General features: G+C 53.1%; 1 protein-coding gene across 1 annotated transcript in view; it reads left to right on the forward strand.

Annotated features, from left to right (window-relative positions):
- The first annotated feature begins 15,858 nt into the window (after positions 1 to 15,858).
- Positions 15,859 to 19,405, forward strand: part of CPNE5 (copine 5) — a 194,278-nt gene continuing 190,731 nt past the window's right edge. The window contains exon 1 of the mRNA XM_037885250.2: positions 15,859 to 16,113. Coding sequence (XP_037741178.1) covers positions 16,007 to 16,113 — 107 coding nt within the window. The 5' untranslated portion in view covers positions 15,859 to 16,006. The remainder of the gene's footprint in view (positions 16,114 to 19,405) is intronic.

Genomic DNA, 19,405 nt, shown 5'->3' on the forward strand with positions numbered 1-19,405 from the left:
ACACTGGCTGCCAACTAGACATGGAGCCATTGATCACTACCCGTTGAGCCCGACAATCTAGCCAGCTTTCTACCCACCTTATAGTGCATTCATCCAGCCCATACTTCCTTAACTTGCTGACAAGAATGCTGTGGGAGACCGTGTCAAAAGCTTTGCTAAAGTCAAGAAACAATACATCCACTGCTTTCCCTTCATCCACAGAACCAGTAATCTCATCATAAAAGGCGATTAGATTAGTCAGGCATGACCTTCCCTTGGTGAATCCATGCTGACTGTTCCTGATCACTTTCCTCTCCTCTAAGTGCTTCAGGATTGATTCTTTGAGGACCTGCTCCATGATTTTTCCAGGGACTGAGGTGAGGCTGACTGGCCTGTAGTTCCCAGGATCCTCCTTCTTCCCTTTTTTAAAGATGGGCACTACATTAGCCTTTTTCCAGTCATCCGGGACTTCCCCCGTTCGCCACGAGTTTTCAAAGATAATGGCCAAGGGCTCTGCAATCACAGCCGCCAATTCCTTCAGCACTCTCGGATGCAATTCGTCCGGCCCCATGGACTTGTGCACGTCCAGCTTTTCTAAATAGTCCCTAACCACCTCTATCTCTACAGAGGGCTGGCCATCTCTTCCCCATTTTGTGATGCCCAGCGCAGCAGTCTGGGAGCTGACCTTGTTAGTGAAAACAGAGGCAAAAAAAGCATTGAGTACATTAGCTTTTTGTCGCACTTCAGTGAGTGCGAGGGTGAGCGGGCGTGCGAGGAGAAGGGGAGGTGTTCAGCAGGGGTTGCTGGAGGACGCTGATGGATTAAGGTACAAATCCTCTGGAATCTACTGTGCATCTCCACTCTTACACATTTATGGGCAAATTCATAGAGGCCACTGTCAAAAGACAATTACCAACTAATGGTTAAGTAAATGAAGATAGTTGATACTTAGTCACTTTTTTTAAAATATGTATGTTTCGTTTTTTTTTTTCTCTTCATGCTTTTGCATGCTGCTTGACATCCTAAATTGTGATTTAGGCACATGCTTACCTTCTTTACTGAATGGGGAGCCAAGTGCTGTGGGTATAGAATGCCTTCTACTTGGTGAAAATATATTTGTGCCGTTTGCAAAGTTGCTTTGTTCATCTCTTTTTTTTTTTTTTTTTAAAAGTGTGATCGATCTATACTATCACAAAAAGAAAAGGAGTACTTTTCCTGGGAAATCCTGGGAACTACAGGCCAGTCAGCCTCACCTCAGTCCCTGGAAAAATCATGGAGCAGGTCCTCAAAGAATCAATCCTGAAGCACTTAGAGGAGAGGAAAGTGATCAGGAACAGTCAGCATGGATTCACCAAGGGAAGGTCATGCCTGACTAATCTAATCGCCTTTTATGATGAGATTACTGGTTCTGTGGATGAAGGGAAAGCAGTGGATGTATTGTTTCTCGACTTTAGCAAAGCTTTTGACACGGTCTCCCACAGCATTCTTGTCAGCAAGTTAAGGAAGTATGGGCTGGATGAATGCACTATAAGGTGGGTAGAAAGCTGGCTAGATTGTCGGGCTCAACGGGTAGTGATCAATGGCTCCATGTCTAGTTAGCAGCCGGTGTCAAGTGGAGTGCCCCAGGGGTCGGTCCTGGGGCCGGTTTTGTTCAATATCTTCATAAATGATCTGGAGGATGGTGCGGATTGCACTCTCAGCAAATTTGCGGATGATACTAAACTGGGAGGAGTGGTAGATACGCTGGAGGGGAGGGATAGGATACAGAAGGACCTAGACAAATTGGAGGATTGGGCCAAAAGAAATCTGATGAGGTTCAATAAGGATAAGTGCAGGGTCCTGCACTTAGGACGGAAGAATCCAATGCACCGCTACAGACTAGGGACCGAATGGCTAGGCAGCAGTTCTGCGGAAAAGGACCTAGGGGTGACAGTAGACGAGAAGCTGGATATGAGTCAGCAGTGTGCCCTTGTTGCCAAGAAGGCCAATGGCATTTTGGGATGTATAAGTAGGGGCATAGCGAGCAGATCGAGGGACGTGATCGTTCCCCTCTATTCGACACTGGTGAGGCCTCATCTGGAGTACTGTGTCCAGTTTTGGGCCCCACACTACAAGAAGGATGTGGATAAATTGGAAAGAGTCCAGCGAAGGGCAACAAAAATGATTAGGGGTCTAGAGCACATGACTTATGAGGAGAGGCTGAGGGAGCTGGGATTGTTTAGTCTGCAGAAGAGAAGAACGAGGGGGGATTTGATAGCTGCTTTCAACTACCTGAAAGGGGGTTCCAAAGAGGATGGCTCTAGACTGTTCTCAATGGTAGCAGATGACAGAACGAGGAGTAATGGTCTCAAGTTGCAATGGGGGAGGTTTAGATTGGATATTAGGAAAAACTTTTTCACTAAGAGGGTGGTGAAACACTGGAATGCGTTACCTAGGGAGGTGGTAGAATCTCCTTCCTTACAGGTTTTTAAGGTCAGGCTTGACAAAGCCCTGGCTGGGATGATTTAACTGGGACTTGGTCCTGCTTTGAGCAGGGGGTTGGACTAGATGACCTTCTGGGGTCCCTTCCAACCCTGATATTCTATGATTCTATGATTCTATGACACAGTGAATAGAAACGCCAGGCTGCTGTGGCGTTCACAGAGCAGCTCCGGGCAGGGGCTCGCTGGTTCGGGACCCAAGAAACAAGCCCCGACCAGCGGGATCACATCACAGGGCGGGTTTGGGGTGAGGAACTTTCGGACGTGACAGGCCACACTCCTGGATCCGTGGGCCGCACTCCCCCGCGCACGGACACCGGAACACCCTGAGAGCCGCTCTGACAGCGGAGAAGCAAGCGGTGATGCACTGTGCCGGATTGCTCTGGGGCGGTGGGCAATCAGGCTGGAGCTGGCAAGCCACAGCGGGAGCTGTTGTCTTCCAAGTATGTAAGGCCTCTAGGTAGGTCCTGCCGCAGACGACTGCAGCTGCTGACAGCAGGCGGGAAAGGGTAGGCAGATTGGCAGCTGTGCGTTGGAGTGATAGACAACATGTGTCTATAACCACAGAAATGTGGGTCTGGAAAGGACCTCAAGAGGTCATCTAGGCCACCGCCTGCCCTGTCGACCAAGTCAGCCTGGACCATCCTGACAGGGTTTGTCTGATCCAGGGGTGGGGAACCTTTTTTCTGTCATGGGCCATTGACCCACAGAAAAAAATCAATCGTGGGCCACTCACCTGCCGCGGGGCTGGTGGGGGGAGGCAGTGGCTCTGGAACAATTTCTACAGTGGGGGTGCTGAAAGCCAGTGGTCCCCAAACTTTTTACCTGGCGCCCCCCCCTTACCCCATCCATGCCCCCTCTCCCCAGAGCTGGGGCCAAGGCTGGCCGTGGCTCCGGGGTGGGGGCTGGATGCGGACAGGGGTAAGGAGGCTGAGGCTGGGACCACAGCTGCGGTCAAAGGCAGAACCCTGGGTGCAGGGCCAGCAGCCGGGACCCCACGTGCAGGGTGGGAGTACGGCTGTGCCGGGACCCTGGGCACGGGGCCAGCAGCTGGGGCCAAAACCTGGGGGTGCTGAAGCACCCCCAACACCCCTAGTTCCCGTGCCTCTGTGCAGAGGCTCACGGCTTTCCCCACATGGCGGGGCATACCGGCGCTCACAGCTCCAGCCCCTCCATGACCGGGACCGGATCCGGCCCGTGGGCTGTAGGTTCCCCACCCCTGATCTAATCCATTCTCAAACACCTCCAGTGATGGGGATTCCACACCTATCTGTGTCGCTTGGCCGGTACGTATGTGAACTGAAGGGGATACATTTCCATGGCTAGCACTAGTGCAAGTTCCCTGGCCTGTGCCATACAGGGGTCAAGCTACATGATCACAATGGGTCCTTCTGGCCTGGAATCTCTGAACCTCTGAAAACTGAAGCTGCTCCACGGACATCAGGGAAGGTGCATGGCACCTTTAACAACACCGGACTTTTCCAAAACGTGCAGCAGGGACATTCTGCCCCAGCCGGCGCACTCCCCTAGCAATGCTGAAATGCCAGTAGAGATGCCAGGGGTCCAGCCAACTGGTTCTTGAAACCCTATACTGGTGCCAAGGAAAGATTCCTTTACCAGCTCACCTGGTTCCAGGGGACTGTCGAATGTGCTTGTGGTAGATGAAGGGGTCGCTGGTGTTCTTCGCTAACTAGCTTGGAGCTCAGTGAGGCAAACATCCCCATCGTTACAGCTGAAGGGTATAGTACCTGTGAGGCGAAGGGGGAAAGGCAACCAGCAAGGCGATAGGGCAAGGTGGACTGGCTAGCTGTGAATCTGAACAGCTGGACACAAGGCCTATTAGAAAAGCCACCCGTGGAGCTATGTGGCTGAGGGAGACCCTAAAAGAGCATTTTAACAGTCAGTCACTGTAGTGTTGTGTGATGTTTTCACAAACCAGTGCATGTGTGTGTGTGTGTAGGGGGGAGCTTAGAGATGGGTGGGTTATCTACGCCCATTAAGAATTTTGTAAGGCAGCTATTATGCGTATAATACTAATGCAAACTAATAAATATCCTCTGAGTTTCCAAAACTAGAACTTTATTGTGCGCAAAGAAACAGGAAACAAGGTCAAAGCGCAGCTACACACGGTAAAAACATTACAGCAGCACTGTAAGAGGGTGACCAGTGCTTTAAAGAGCCAAGTAAAAACCCCAGTAAACAAGACACGTTTACGGTGTATGCACTACAAACGTCCTGTAACGGTTCTGTCACAGTAGAAACGCGGCGTACATTGTGGCTAACCCCATGGCTTTCAGGTCAGTGTAGGTGTAGCCAAGATTCTTGCTGGCCCCTGGCGTGGCATGGTAGAGGTAAGGGCTCATGCCATGCTGCCACATGTTATGCTGGGGGGTAGAGGGATTGGATAGGCTGCTGTGTCCACCTATTGGTCACCTAGCTCAATAATGCTCTGCAACATCTGAGTTTGTGGCCTGAGCAAACCCATGAGGTCCTGGTGCACGTCCCTCCTCCCCTCTCAGCCCCTTTGCCTCTCCCGTAGTTCCAGCTCTCCAGTCTCGGTCCTTCTCCATGGGGTCCAACATGTGGCCCATCTGATCTCTGGGTTTAGAGCCAGCCGCAGTAGAGACTGGAGGATCTCACCGAACAATCTGTCACGGTGCAGGGCAACTGCACCTGTATTCCCCCTCCGTGGCCCAGCAAGGCCACCCACTCCAGGCTCCAGACTTTTCGACCGTCACCTCTCTTAGACAGACACACAAGTCTCTCCTACACTGGGAATTCCCCCTCAGGGCAGTCCTACTTGGCTTTCTCCACAGAGGCTCTGAACAGCAAAATTGCCCACAGCTGTAAGTTACCCCCCCAGCTCTTTCTAAGCAAGCACATTTATTCTGAAGGCGCAAGCGTTACAGAGAAAACATGCAAAGCTGCACGCATGCTACTACACCTACCAGAGATCAGCCCATTGTTAGGGGGCTTATTCCTTCACCCACTCACTTCCCTGGTCCTTCTCGCATGAACAGAGAGCAACAATACCCGAAGTCCAAAGGTGCAAACAATTCGATGTTTATTGGGGTGAACTTCCAGCAAGCATGATTCCAGTTTCCTTCCTTAGTATCCTCCTTCCCAGCTCTGACACCACAGAGCCTTACACCTGTGTCCCTGTTCCCATTCCTGCCCTTAGCAAAACAGGATTCCAGTTTCCCCACTCCCATTCCCTGTTCCCATTTCCCCCTTTAGCAAAACATGATTCCAATTTCTCCACCCCCATTCCCTGTTCCCATCTCTCCCACGCCCACCCCCTCCCACCAAGGCCCCCTCACTTCCTCATTGACTACAGATTATATAGTAAAACTTGAGTTCTGCTTAGCTATACCTTAACCAATCATTTTCCTGAAATTTAACTAACCAATCCTAACATATTGTAACATGATTATGTAACCAATTATATCCCACCACCTTAATTAGTTTACACCCAGCAAAATTAATTATACAGCAGACAGGAACAATCACAGAACCAGACAGAGATTATACAGACAAACAATAGCAAAGTGGGAACTATAATGACAAAACAATACAGAAGTGAGGATTTCACATCCCAGTATTGATAAGTGAGTTCTTGCCAGACAGGATGCTGTTTCCTTTTACATTTTCTAGGCACTTCCCTTTCTCTGGAGGTGATAGGCATTATCAGGACAGGATTGTATTCCTAACAGCCCAATAGCACCTTCTTTCAATGTGACTAGTTTGGAATGTGAGGATGTGACCTGTCGCTTCCTAGCTTATGGCTGCCTCTGCTGCTTAGCCAAAGGCCTTAGCCTAAGCACAGGGCCTCAGACTGTCACAGTAAGAAAAGGCCCTTACACCGGCAGACAGTGATTTTGATTCTCTTTTGTACCTCTATAACTAGCCAAGTGATAAGAATACACCAAAATTCTTAGAGTATAGGCCTTTACAGACAGGCCTGAATATCTATATCCTAACACCCATCTCCACGGAGCCTCTGGCAGGGGTCAGTGCTTCCAACCCCAGCCAGGGGCGTTCTGTGGTCACAAGTTCATAACAGCCTTAGGTCACACCAAGCACCCCCATGGATAGGGCAAGTCCTTCCAATCCTCCCCAGGAAGGACTGGGGCCCCTGGGAGGGAAGGGCTTGCCCTTTTGCTGGATCAGAAAGCAGCCCCGAGCCACTTTCAACTCAGGCTATTTATCCAAAAGTCCTTTCTTTGTCTCTGGTCTCCAGAGAATCCAGGTTGAATCAGACTGTGCAGCCTCCACAAGTGATGGTGCCTCGCTGGACAGGTTACAGCCTGAGAGAATTAGCATGATCACCCCGCACTGTCCTTAGCTCGGGAGGCTGGGGCCCCCCCTGCCTTGGAATTACAGACAATCCCTGGCCCACCAGGATACAGATACTGCAGGGAGATTCCCTGGGACACTGCAGGGAATTGCTGGAGCTGTCACAAGAGCCTCCCTGGGCCGCTTTTTTCTTTCGCTGCTCTGGGTCAGACGTGTGCAGGGAGAACGCCTGGAGGCCGCCAGGTTGGAGGCCACTGATTACAAGAGCCACGTACAGCACTGGGCCAGTCACACCGGACAGAGAAAGCTACGGCTCAGAGCGCCTGTACCGTCTTTCAATCAGAAACGGCAGGTGCCGCACCACGGCCCAGCGCCGCCCTGCAGCCCGAGCCAGGGGAGTACGGCCCGGAGGCGGGGACGGTGGCCCGGATGGTTCTGACACTGGGCACCCCGGGGCTGAGTAGAGGGAAAGTGTGTCCACAGGCAGCGGTGGCAGCAGCCGATCTCTCTCCAGCGGGTGATGCGGGCACAGGGAACCCAGCTGCTGTGGGCATCCTGAAGCCGCCCAGGCTCGGGTGCTGCGAGCCGGTTTTGGGCAATGGTGCCTCCGAACTCACTGCGTGGCGTGGGAAAGTCTCCTCTGCCTCCTGCTCCTCCCTCTGTCTGAGCACAGGGCCCCAGTCTGCAGCCCGCTGCATAACCACACCTGCCAGGGAATAAACTTCTAACATTGTCCCAGTCAAGGGAACAATTGAACTTCCATGCCTTTGTTCTCTAGCTGCTCGGATGGGCTGGGCACCTGGGGAAGAGTGGGAGGGAGAGGAGGGTTCCAGCAGCAGAAAGGTAAACCGAGCTGATAACAGATCTAGGCTTCCGCCCCCCTCCTAAGCAGGCTCATCTGCCCTGCCTGGCGGGACTGACTTCCCTCACAGCTCCTGGCTCGCCACGTGGTTTGTGTCTCCCTCTGGTTACCCCCCTTCTCCTGCTCCGTGCAGGGGGCTCCCCCAAAGTGTCCCGGGTTCCCTGAGGGTGTGGGGGAGCCCAAGTACGGCATGCGGCTCATTGTAGAAGTGGCAAGTCTTCGGGGTGACACCAGGTTTGCTGCTGCCCTACCTCACCTTCCTGGTATCCTGGGCAAAGTTCCTTCACTTTCCTGCAGCTCCTCCCTGGCATGTCCCGGTTTCAGCATCCCCTGTCCAGCCTGCACACGGATTGTCTATATTTCCTCAGCTGGGCTTGCACAACCTCCTTTCCCCGCGGGCTGAGGAGATCCAGGGCTCCCTGCTCCAGGCAGGAGCATGTCTAGTAGCTCTGTGTGCGTGGAGCCAGTGTGGGCAGATGCTCGCAATGGGGAGCTGCTAGGCTGTTCTCCAAGGTGGGCAATCAGGAAAAGGCATTTCAAAAACACCCAGGGGATTTTAGAGGTGGGGCGGGCTGGGATGCCTGGGCAGTGGGGGTCCAACTGTGACCGGAGTGACCACTGTTGTGGTGACGGGGGCATCATGGGGCTGCTGGAGGAGTGTAGAGTTGACACAGGTAATGCAGGGTCTATACTCGCCCCGCATCAATGGAAGTAGGTCGACCGTGCGTTGGAAATAATTCTCCTAAGGGTTACCACGACTCAGTTTCCCATGCAAGCAGCGTTCCTGCATTAGTCCAAAGGCCGCTTGGTGTCGGTTACATCCAAACATCTAGCATATACACACTTCGACCCCACACCCTGGCAACACAATTATAAGTATTGGCCAAAATACTCCGAATGGGATCTGGGCTGGGAGATGCCTGTCTGCCATGGAGTGGCTCCAGCGAGATACAGGAAATCCCTGACAAAGAACCCCTAGGAAACTTTGCTTTTTAGTGGCCAAAACAAGTGATGTGATGGTTGGTTATCGGACCTTAGCTAGCGCCAGATGAGGGAGGTTTGGGTCTGAACCCTACCCCTTGGCCCGGTTAAGACAAGATGAAAGGCAGGGCCCCTTTCTTTTCAAGGTGTCCTTTCTATGTCCCATTGCCCATTGCCCCCATTTCTTTATAATAAATGGAACAAGCCAATTCTTTGCTGCACCCGGTGCCCAATTAGCCACGTTGTCTTTCTAACTCAAGCCAAGCCTTACGTACGATGGTGCTGGTGGTCCACCAGTCTCATGAATTCATTCTGTCTGACCGCATGCCTTGGGCCCATCACTCATGCTAATATCCAGACTTAATGTAACCCCCCTGTTCAGCCAGGTCTAATGTGGGCCTATCTTCCTACGCCGGGGCCCTGGGGCATTCGGGGAGATGTGTTATTGTGTCACCGTAATGGGCGTTTATATCGGCTGGAGACAAATTCCGGTGTAGACAGTGCACAGTGAGGCTGAAACAGGCTGACGCAGGTTGACCTAACTTTGTAGTGTGGACAGGTCTTAATCCCCTGGGCCTTTGCTCCCCATCTGAGTGCTGGGGGCTAGTGCCGTGTGCTGGGCCGCGGGGTAAATGCGGTGATTATTGTGAGGCGCTCAGATGTGATGGTAACGGGTGCCAGATACGTCCCATGGTAGAATAGTATTCAGCCCAATATATTGTAGGGCAATCAGCCTAAAACATTCCCCTGTCATTCTGAGAAATAAATCAAACATAAACCAACCAACCCAGTCTTCGGAGTGGTGAAGCTGATGTAGGGCACTGTGGCTCAGCAACGGTTTGCATTTCCTTTGAAACTCCATGGATGGTAGGAAATAATTGCTCTCATCTTTAACAGATTATTTTAATAAACCTTCTTCTGTTTAATTTTAATCCCCCCTCCCCCCCCCCGCATGCTAACGAAACCACGCATGGCTTTTCTGTTTAACAGCTCCAACATTTGCCAGGGAGAAATTCAAAGGAACTAGGCATTAGGCACCAGTTGGGAACTAGAGAAAAGAACTTGGAGGCAAAGAGGTTCGACACCTTGGACACTAACTGCTATTTTCATCGACATTTTCAGAGTTAAATCTCACTGAACTCATCGTGTCTGGGGGCGGAGGGGTTCTGTATCAGCGCGTTCCTGCCCTCCTTAGGCAGTGATAGGTCCTAACTGTGCTTTCTCATGCAAATTATGCCAGGGCTTCAGATGTCATTAGCTGTGCAGTTCCGCATGTGAACTGGGGAAGTCGGGTGGCAAAAAAATAGTAAATTCTTCTGCAGTTTATTTTTAGCACGAGATGAAAGCGATATTATCATCTTCCTTTAGCCCCCAAAGTTCAGTCTCTGTTACGTTTTTCAAAGGCTTGGCAAAAACCTAATGTGGATAGAAAACTTCATTTAATAACAATAACAAATGACACTTTTTATAATGGAATAACATTACTAGCAGGTTGGACAAACACCCGTCAAGGATGGTCTAGATGATACTTAGTCCTGCCTTGAGTGCAGGGGACGGGACTAGAGACCTCTCCAGGTCCCTTCCAGTCTTATGAGTCTATGATTACTACCCTCCTGGAGCCCGACCAGTTTAGCCAATACTGGAGGCCTTGCAAGAGTGGTTCCATTAGGAGGAGAAATCCATGATGGAGTCAGGTATGTCTCGGATGCAATCCCGTATATTTACAAGGAGGCCCACAAAATCCTGTTTTCCTGAACACAGCTGAGCAACCAACAGTGGGCAATTTCCCTGCTCTTAATTTCCAAGTCATGTGCCTAATCATTTTCATTGCCCTCCACTGGACTCTCTCCAATCTGTCCACATCCTTTCTGTAGTGGGGGACCCAAAACTGGACGCAATACTCCAGTTGTGGCCTCACCAGTGCCGAATAGAGGGGAATAATCACTTCCCTCGATCTGCTGGCAATGCTCCTACTAATGCAGCCCAATATGCCATTAACCTTCTTCTAGAATCATAGAATCATAGAATCATAGAATATCAGGGTTGGAAGGGACCCCAGAAGGTCATCTAGTCCAACCCCCTGCTCAAAGCAGGACCAAGTCCCAGTTAAATCATCCCAGCCAGGGCTTTGTCAAGCCTGACCTTAAAAACCTGTAAGGAAGGAGATTCTACCACCTCCCTAGGTAACGCATTCCAGTGTTTCACCACCCTCTTAGTGAAAAAGTTTTTCCTAATATCCAATCTAAACCTCCCCCATTGCAACTTGAGACCATTACTCCTCGTTCTGTCATCTGCTACCATTGAGAACAGTCTAGAGCCATCCTCTTTGGAACCCCCTTTCAGGTTTCTAATTACGCTGTAAGGGATTTACCATCCTGATTTTACAGAGGTGATTCTTTTACTTTTTCTTTAAAATTCTTCTTTTGAGAACCTGATTGCTTTTTCATTGATCTTTAAGATCCAAGGGTTTGGGTCTGTGTTCACCTATGCAAATTGGTGAGGATTTTTATCAAGCCTTCCCCAGGAAAGGGGGTGTAGGGCTTGGGGGGATATTTGGGGGGGGGGGGCGGAAGACATCTCCAAGTGGGCTCTTTCCCAGTTCTTTGTTTAACACGCTTGGTGGTGGGAGCATAGGGTTCAAGGACAAGGCAAAGTTTGTACCCTGAGGAAGTTTTAACCTAAGCTGGTAAGAATAAGCTTAGGGGGTATTTCATGCAGGTCCCCATTACTGTACCCTAGAGTTCAGAGTCGGGAAGGAACCTTAACAGGGACCATATGAAAAGCTTTGCTAAAGTCAATACCTATCACGTCCACTGCTTTCTCCATATCCACAGAGCCAGTTATCTCACCACAGAAGGCAATCAGGTTGGTCAGATATGACTTGCCCTTAGTGAATCCATGTTGACTGTTCCTGATCACCTTTCTCTCCTCCAAGTGCTTCAATTGAGACTTCTATTGTCTCCAGCTATTTCACTCCATAAAGGGGCTTAATTGCTCATTCCATTTATCCTGATAGAAGTGTGGTTAGCACACCCATCAGTGTTAGCCAGGTCTGTGACTGTCTGTAGATCAAAGACCCGCTTTATGGCAGACAGGAACATCCTCCAGTAGAACTGTACTTTGACATTCTGTGAAACTGAAAGGCAATAAAACATAAAAGCAACCAAACAAAACCCCGTCTCACACAATTAGCTAGTGGAACTCATTGCCACAAGGTATCGTTGAGATCAAGGGTCAGTCAGTTCCTTGACTGGGGAAAGTCACTACAGCTCTGTTGACTTCAATGCTAGTTTGCACCAGCTGAGGATCTGGCCCCAAGAACTGATCAGGATTTAAAAAGAATTGTGTATTTATGCCCAGCCCAAGCACTTATGGACATGCAGAACTTTACACAGGTGAGTAGTCCCATTGCTTACCGAGGTGGGCATCTTTGTAAGGCTAAGATGAATAGGTCTTTAGAAATTGGAAAGGGGTTTAAACCTTCCTGCCTTACTGCACAAAGCAGCCGCTAATTGAGGGGGAGCAGGAAGAAATTGACCCCATGGTGTTTTTTGCCATCCAACTTCTCTGCCCAACCCATGGCCAGGCTATTCAATAATTGTCCATAAGGGGATTCCTTGCATCTTCCTCTGAAGGAGCTTGGAGACAAGAGACCGGGCTAGACAGACCCTGGTCTGATGTTCCTAAATAATGATGTTACAGAGAGGACGGATGGCTGAGTGGTTAGGGTGCTAGCTGGAGACCTGGGTTCAGTTCCCTGCTCTGTGACCATGGGCGAGTCACTTAGCTTCTCAGTGCCTCAGTTTCCCCATCTGTGAAATAGGGATAAAGGACTGGCCATCTCACAGGAGTGTTGTGCGGATAAATATGGTAAAGAGAGTAAGCTGCTCAGACACTAATGGACCCACAGAAGTATTAGAGGTTGACAGATGTACCTATGTCTGCAGAGCTGGGAGCTGACTGCACCCAACATTCCCCTGCTGCAGGAGCCACCGGGAGCGTCACTGAATGGAAACGGAGCAGATGCAAACTTGCTCCCACTGCTCTGATTCCCCAGTCTAAGAGGAGTGAAATGTGAAACAGCAAAACCAGATGACAAGGAAATGGGGTTTTTCGAGCTTATTTCAGTCTCAGTCAGCCCCAGAGTTATCATCAGCCATACAGGTAAAGGGAGCGATTTTAAATATAGGATCCAGGGCTGTCAAGCTGACAGTCTGAATGAGTGAGATTTAGATTTTTTTAAAAAATTGATGTGTGTGATTTTAAACGTTTCATTGAAAAATGTTGCGAAATCCTTTCCCAGGAGAAGGGGATATTTTAAAACTGCCTAAAAATTGATCCAAACTCTGAACCCTGCTGCACGAGTGAGACGTAGCAGAGACGAAGGAGTTTCCTATCTAGTTCACATGTGTGGTCTCCTGTCCTGGTCAGAGTCTGGCCTCGGTTAGCAGTGTGCTGTGCTGGGGTGCAGGGACACAGGGCTGCTGGCAAGGGATACACGCAAGGGAAGATGATGGAGACGCAGAAGGCCTAATCCAGCCGGGAGAGAAGCAGGCCCAAGAGCTTCCATTGATCTTACTGGAGTCAACCAAAAGACTCCCAGGGACTTCAGTGCACTCAGGATCAGGCCCTTGGTGGGGAACTAAGGCCCCGATCCTCAAAGGTATTTGGCCCCTGGCTCCACGCCCCAAGCTCTGCCCCAGGAGCATGCTGGCCCGGGTGTTGTATCAACCAGGCAAGGTACTAACAAGCTTCAACAGGACTTTATTTTCAAAGTGGAAACCTCTTTACCAAGCTGCTGCTGCACCCTCTGTAGCTTTCTCCCAGCCTCTCAACTCCTCCCCCCGCCTTCCTGTTTCCTGTCCTTTCAGACTCCCAACAGCCAGGGCTCCCAATCCTAATAATTACAAGCAACATCTAAACACCACACCGGGGTCTCAGTTGCTCTGTCTCTGTGCTGAATCCCAGAATGGATGGGTGGGCGCCAAGGGGCCCAAAGCCAGATTTGTGCTTCCCATATCCTGGTGGAGCTGGGGGTCTGCCCAGCCCAGCCCCGGAGGGAGTCAGAGCTGACTTCCCACAGTTCCCACAGTGCAGTCCAGCCCAGCCTGCCCCATGGTGTCTACTTCCGGCCCTGAACACACCCTGCACCTGGGGCGTGGAGCAGGACAGATGTAGGGCTGCCCCGATAGCTCTTACACAGGGGCTGTGCTGAGATTCGCGCCTCCTTTAAGGCCCTCATATGTCACTGGGGCAGCCTACAGGGGTGCTAACGTGAGGCCATAGCGGCTCGTGGCCTCAGTCAGATGGTAGCAGGCTGACTGCTGCCCACGCAGCTGATGGACTGTGCCGGTGGGGGGGGGGGGGCCTCTCCCCTGTGGCGTGTACTGGCAGGGGGGAGCTGTGCTCTCACAGAGCTAACCTGGCTCCCCGCGATGGGTTGGTTGCAGTGTCACCTGGTGGCGTGCGGCAGAACTGAGCTCTGCAACCCGAAACCAGTGCCCAGAATCTGTTCCTGGATGCTAACCCCAAGGGGGGAGGTCCCATCCTTGCCAAGAGCCAGCGCAGGTGAAATGATAGCAAGGGCTAAGCACTGGCGTCAAGGCCTTTATCCTGGACTGGGAGCTGCTGGGATAGGTGCAAGATCCAGAGCCCAGAGCTGCTACTGCTGATCTCAGCAGTGCTTCTTCCCAGGCAAAGGGAATAAAACACGCCCTAGAGGTTCACATCCAACACAGGACTAACGTACATCAGCCCCCACGGAACCGGATCCTGCAGTGCCTTGCTCTTGTGAGTAGTCCCAGTGGGCCCAATTCTCTCACCCCAGGAGTAAATCAGGAATAAGCACTGAAGTCAATGGGGTTATGCCAGGGTAAGTGAGAGGAGAATCGGGCCCAGTGGGACGACTGGAATAAGGCTATGCAGGATTGGGCCCACCAAAAGTTGGCACTTTTAGACAATACACCTGCAAGTCCGTCCCTGACATGAGCAGCCCACTGACTCTGGCAGCTACTCGGGGGGGGCGAGTGCTTCCCGGGTTTGGCCCAGACACCCAGGGTGGGGAAGCCTCTTAGAAGGCAGGTGCCCGCCCCACAGCTGGCATACACTGGAGTGGTCCCATGAAAGTCCCTGGACCAGATCCTCAGCTGGTGCAAGTCAGTGTCACTCCACTGAATCTCTGGGGCTACAGCGACTTACACCAGCTGAGAGTCTGGGCCCATCTACCCTGCCACGTTCCCTCTTGCCCCGTGCTCCTCACTCGGGTAGAGTTACAGGGATTTTAGCCCCAGCGGATTCTTGCTGCTCCAGCCCTACCTGCAGCAGAGTGGGCAACAGAAGGAAAGCAGGTGATTAGGGACCAACCCCCACCCCCAGTAATTCACGGGCGGGGGTTTGGGTCAGTGGGGAGATTTGCTAGTCTCCCTTGGCTCTTCCTAGCAGTCCATGGGGTTGCTTGTCCATCAGAGCGCAGATCTGGGGAGCAAGAATTCAGTGGGAGACTGTCCAGGAGCCCCTGAGCCAAAGGCCCCGGGCCAAGGCTGAACGCAGGAGGGAGCCTGAGTTTGCAGGACATGCGTGTGCCTTGTGCCCTGAGGGTGTCTCGTGCTGCTCCCCTAGATCCGGCTGGGGGCGAGGGGAATGGAAGGCAGGGCCTGTTCTCTGACGTAACGCACCTCGCTGCCTGTCTCTCAGTAGCAACACACACAGAGACACACACAACAGATGTGAAATATACACAACCAACTCCTCCCTCATAGATAACACACCTCTCACAAATGCACACACATACCACCAAATGCACCCCAGTGACATGCCAAATACACCCCCAAACTGACATGTCCCCCCCCACAAAACACCTTCTCAGACACACAGACCCTCCCCCCATACAACAGCCACCCACAGCACCCCCACCCAGCACCCCAAACACACGCCCGTGCACACAGCAAACACCCCCTGGCAGAGGGCTCCCGCCTGCAGGCACAGGGACCCTGGGCCCCCAGCCAAGACTGGCACCAGGCAGCAGGAGGCCTGGCCGGGGGGCGCAGGGAACCCCTCCCAGGTGCACACCTGCCCCCAGCAAAGGCAGACCCACCGGGACCCTCACATGCGCCCCACTCCCGGGTCCTCACACAGCACCCGCCGAAAGGCTCCTCCCCGCCCCTGCCCAGGGCTCGGGGCTCCCCGCTCCGCCCAGCCCGGCCGGGTGGCAGCGCCTCGGGGCGGGGGCTGAGGGGCGGAGCCGGGCAGGCGGCGGGCAGCGCTCCGGAGCCGGCCCCCGGCGGTGCAGGCAGAGCGAGGAGCCGGCTGCGCGCCCGGCGCTGGCCATGCCCCGCTCCGTGCCCGGCTCTGAGCCCCCCGCAGCGCCCGGGCTGTGAGCGGGAGGCCCCGGGGGCGCGGCTGGACGCCCATGGAGGAGGCGATGGACAAGGGGGGCGACATGGCCTCGGTGAGCGACTTCGACCCCATCGCGGGCAGCATCCCGGCCACCAAGGTGGAGCTCACCGTCTCCTGCAGGTACGCGCAGCCCCGCCGCCGCGGGGATGGGCGCCGCCGCGGGCCCGGGGGCAGGGCGGGGGCCGGGAAAGTTTGTGCCCGTGCAGGGAGCTCGCCACCGGCTGCCGCTGGGCTGGGGAGAGCAGGGGGTGCGAGCCCGCCGGGGCTGGGAGCAATGAACCAGCCCCATAGCCGCTGGCACGAGGGGGCTGCCCGCTGCCGCCCCCCCCCCCCCGGCGGGAAGTGGTTTTTCCATCCCAGCCAGGCTTTGCAGTTGGGTCAATGGGTCTCTTCGCCCCCGCTATACGGGGGGGGGGGGTCCGAACCGCGGGGGCTCCTGGCAGGCGCGGATCTGGCTGGTGGCAGGGCCAGCCGGGGGGCTCCCAAGGCCATGCCCCACGCAGGGAGCCACTCTGGGGACAGAACTGCTCCCTGTGTGCGAGTGTGTGTCTATGTCTCACTGCGAGTGAGTGTGTCTCTCTCTGGGTGTGTGAGTGTGACTCACTGGGGGTGCATCTCAGTGTGTTATTCCTTAGCGGTGCGTAGCTCTGGGCTGCCTCCAGCACACGGGCAGCCCTGGGGTGGTTCCCCGAGATGCCCCCCAGCCAGCCCTGGCTGGGGGGACATGGTTGTTCTCAGAGTTGAAATCAGCAGCAGCCCCCATTGCTCTAGTACAGCTGCCCCCCCCCCCCCCCGGAGCCTGTGCACCGCACTCTCCCCCCACCCCCCCCAGTGTTTACTTCTCCAGGGGCCTGGGCCAGCAAACCCAGCAGGCTGGCTGCAGAGGGGCCAGGCACCCCAGGGCGTTCCGATTCGTGCCCTCCTTGGCATGGGATCGGAGAGGAAGTTTCTTTGAGGGAGAAGCAGACACCTGGATTGCAGTCCGGATCCCTGGCGTGGCCTGGATCCGGTGGGAGTGGAAGGATCAGGGGTTGGGGTTTTAGTGCAGGCTCCATCCTGCAGTCCTTACTCAGTCAAACAGATTCCTCCCTGTGTGCCCCCGAGCTCTCTGTGCACAGGGCCCAGCACCCGGGGATGGGCTCAGCCCCCTAAAGGAGGGGTTGGGAGCCTGCAGAGGAGGGCAGGGGGTGCACTGTCCTGTTCCGGGGAGGAGAGAAGCACATGGGACAGGTTTTTAAGGGGATTTTGGCACCAAAGTCCCAGTGGCTCCCATCTGGCCCAAGGTCTCTTCCCACTGACTCCGCGGAGATCTCCCAGCAAAGAGAGTGCAGCCTGGGAGTCCTCTTCTGGGAATCCTGCGGGTGTGGGGCTGCCAGCCCCCTGGCTTATTCAGCCTGAAGGGGACATCAGAAGGTGTCTGTCTCTCCTCCTGGAGATTTCCACCCCATCCCCTTCCCCCGGGGGCAAGTGAGTGGGGGCCCCCAAATGATGATCCGGGCAAAGTGTGCCAGGCACCAGCAGAAGCTGTGTCCTGTGAGGTGCTGGGTTTGGCTGACAGGTTAATGCATGGGCCAGATTCCAATCTCAGTCACACGCTGGTGTAAATCCAGAGCAACAGAGTTACTTTGAATTTATGCCAGTGTATCCCAACCATAATCTCAGTTATCCTGGTGTAAATCTGGAGTAACTCCATTGTAACTCCTGATTGACATTGGGGAAAATGAGAGAATTGGGCCCAGTCATTCCGGATTTACACCAGTGACTCTCGGAGAGCAGTCTGGCCCCAGTGCGTCTATGCTCAGGCTTAACATGCAGGGAGTAAGTGGGGAGCCGTAAACTGCTGGGGTCTGTTCTGAGCCTTGTTCTAGGTGTGCCATGCTCAGTAAGCAGCTTCATCCCTAATGCTATTTAGAACAAGAGACAGGCCTTTTCTCCCTTTGCTGGTTGAGATTAAAGAAGGAAAAATTTGTGTAGAAGAGAGAGAGTGAGCCTGGTGTAAACAGGAGCAGCTCCATTGGCTTTGGCTTACCCCAGCCAAGAATCATAGAATATCAGGGTTGGAAGGGACCTCAGGAGGTCATCTAGTCCAACCCCCTGCTCGAAGCAGGACCAATCCCCATTTTTTGCCCCAAATGGTCCCCTCAAGGATTGAACTCACAACCCTGGGTTTAGCAGGCCAATGCTCAAACCACTGAGCTATCCCTCCCCCCAAAGGATTGGGCCCGGAACCTGGGCCAGCCACCCCCGGCTCCCCTCATTCCACAGTGGCACAGGAAATTCTTTTCCTCATGCTGCTGTTTTAGCAAGTTCTGATATTTCTTTGCAAGAAGCCCCAGCAGGTGCTTCCCCCTGGTTGTTTTTCTCCCTGCACTTAGAGCTGGAGCTTGCCTGGGCGTGTGTTTGCGTCAGGCATTGCCAGGCAGAGATAAGCCAGACTGCAGGAAGAGGGGCACCCTCTAACCTGGTGGGGACGGCTTTACTGCCAGCACCTGCCCTGAGCCAGCCCTTCTGAGCAGCATCAGGACGTATCCAACTCCTGCAAGACAGAGCGTGGAGTGAGGCTTAGGAGACCTGTATCTGGAAGGGCACAGTATAGGTAGAAGGATGCTCTTGTGATCTATCTATCCCCACACACTGCATCCATCTATCTATCTAATCTAATCTAATCTATCTCAGAACTCCTGGATTCTGTTATCAGCTCTGACACTGATTTCCTGTGTGGTCTTGGACAAGTCCCAGACCTTCTCCTTGCCTCAGTTTCCCCACCCTCCCTGAGGGTTGGTATGGCTGAGTTCCTGCCTTGCATGGGTGCTGCGAGGATTAATTAGTCAATGTCCGTAAAGCGCTTTGAAGATGAATAGCCCTGTGGAGGTGCTAAGGATTATGCTCATTCTTTGCATCCCGGCACTGAGGTTTTGCTCTGTGCTGCAGCAGGGACTTTCTGGGAGCTCGGTTTACATGGCCTAGCAATTGAGAGAGCTATGGAAGTTTCAACAAAACCCCCAAATTATTGGGGTGCGGGGGTGGGCAAAGGAAATTTAAATTTTCAGTTGCCAAAAACAGGAAAAGAAATCAGTTTTTAATTTTTTGACAAAATACCTCACAAACATTCAAAGAAGAAATTTGGCAAAAATGAAAAAAACCTTTTCATCAAAACGGTTCACGGGCAGAAGAAACCTTTCCTGACCAGCTTTCCCACTGTCTGCCCACTCTCCCACCAGTGGGATTCACTGGCCCTGGTGTCCACCACTCCTGCAATCTGCCCTCCGGGTGAGGCCTGGATCCAACTGCTGCCTTGGGTCCAGTCCGCACTAGCAAAATGACTCTGTTCCCAGACTCAGTTGGCAGGTGGCTGGAACGTGTCATGGTCCCATCTACACAAGCAAGGCTGAATGGTAATAGTCCTTAGCTC

The sequence above is a fragment of the Chelonia mydas genome, chromosome 21, assembly GCF_015237465.2.
Source record: "Chelonia mydas isolate rCheMyd1 chromosome 21, rCheMyd1.pri.v2, whole genome shotgun sequence".
In the NCBI taxonomy this organism is placed as follows: Eukaryota; Metazoa; Chordata; order Testudines; family Cheloniidae; genus Chelonia; species Chelonia mydas.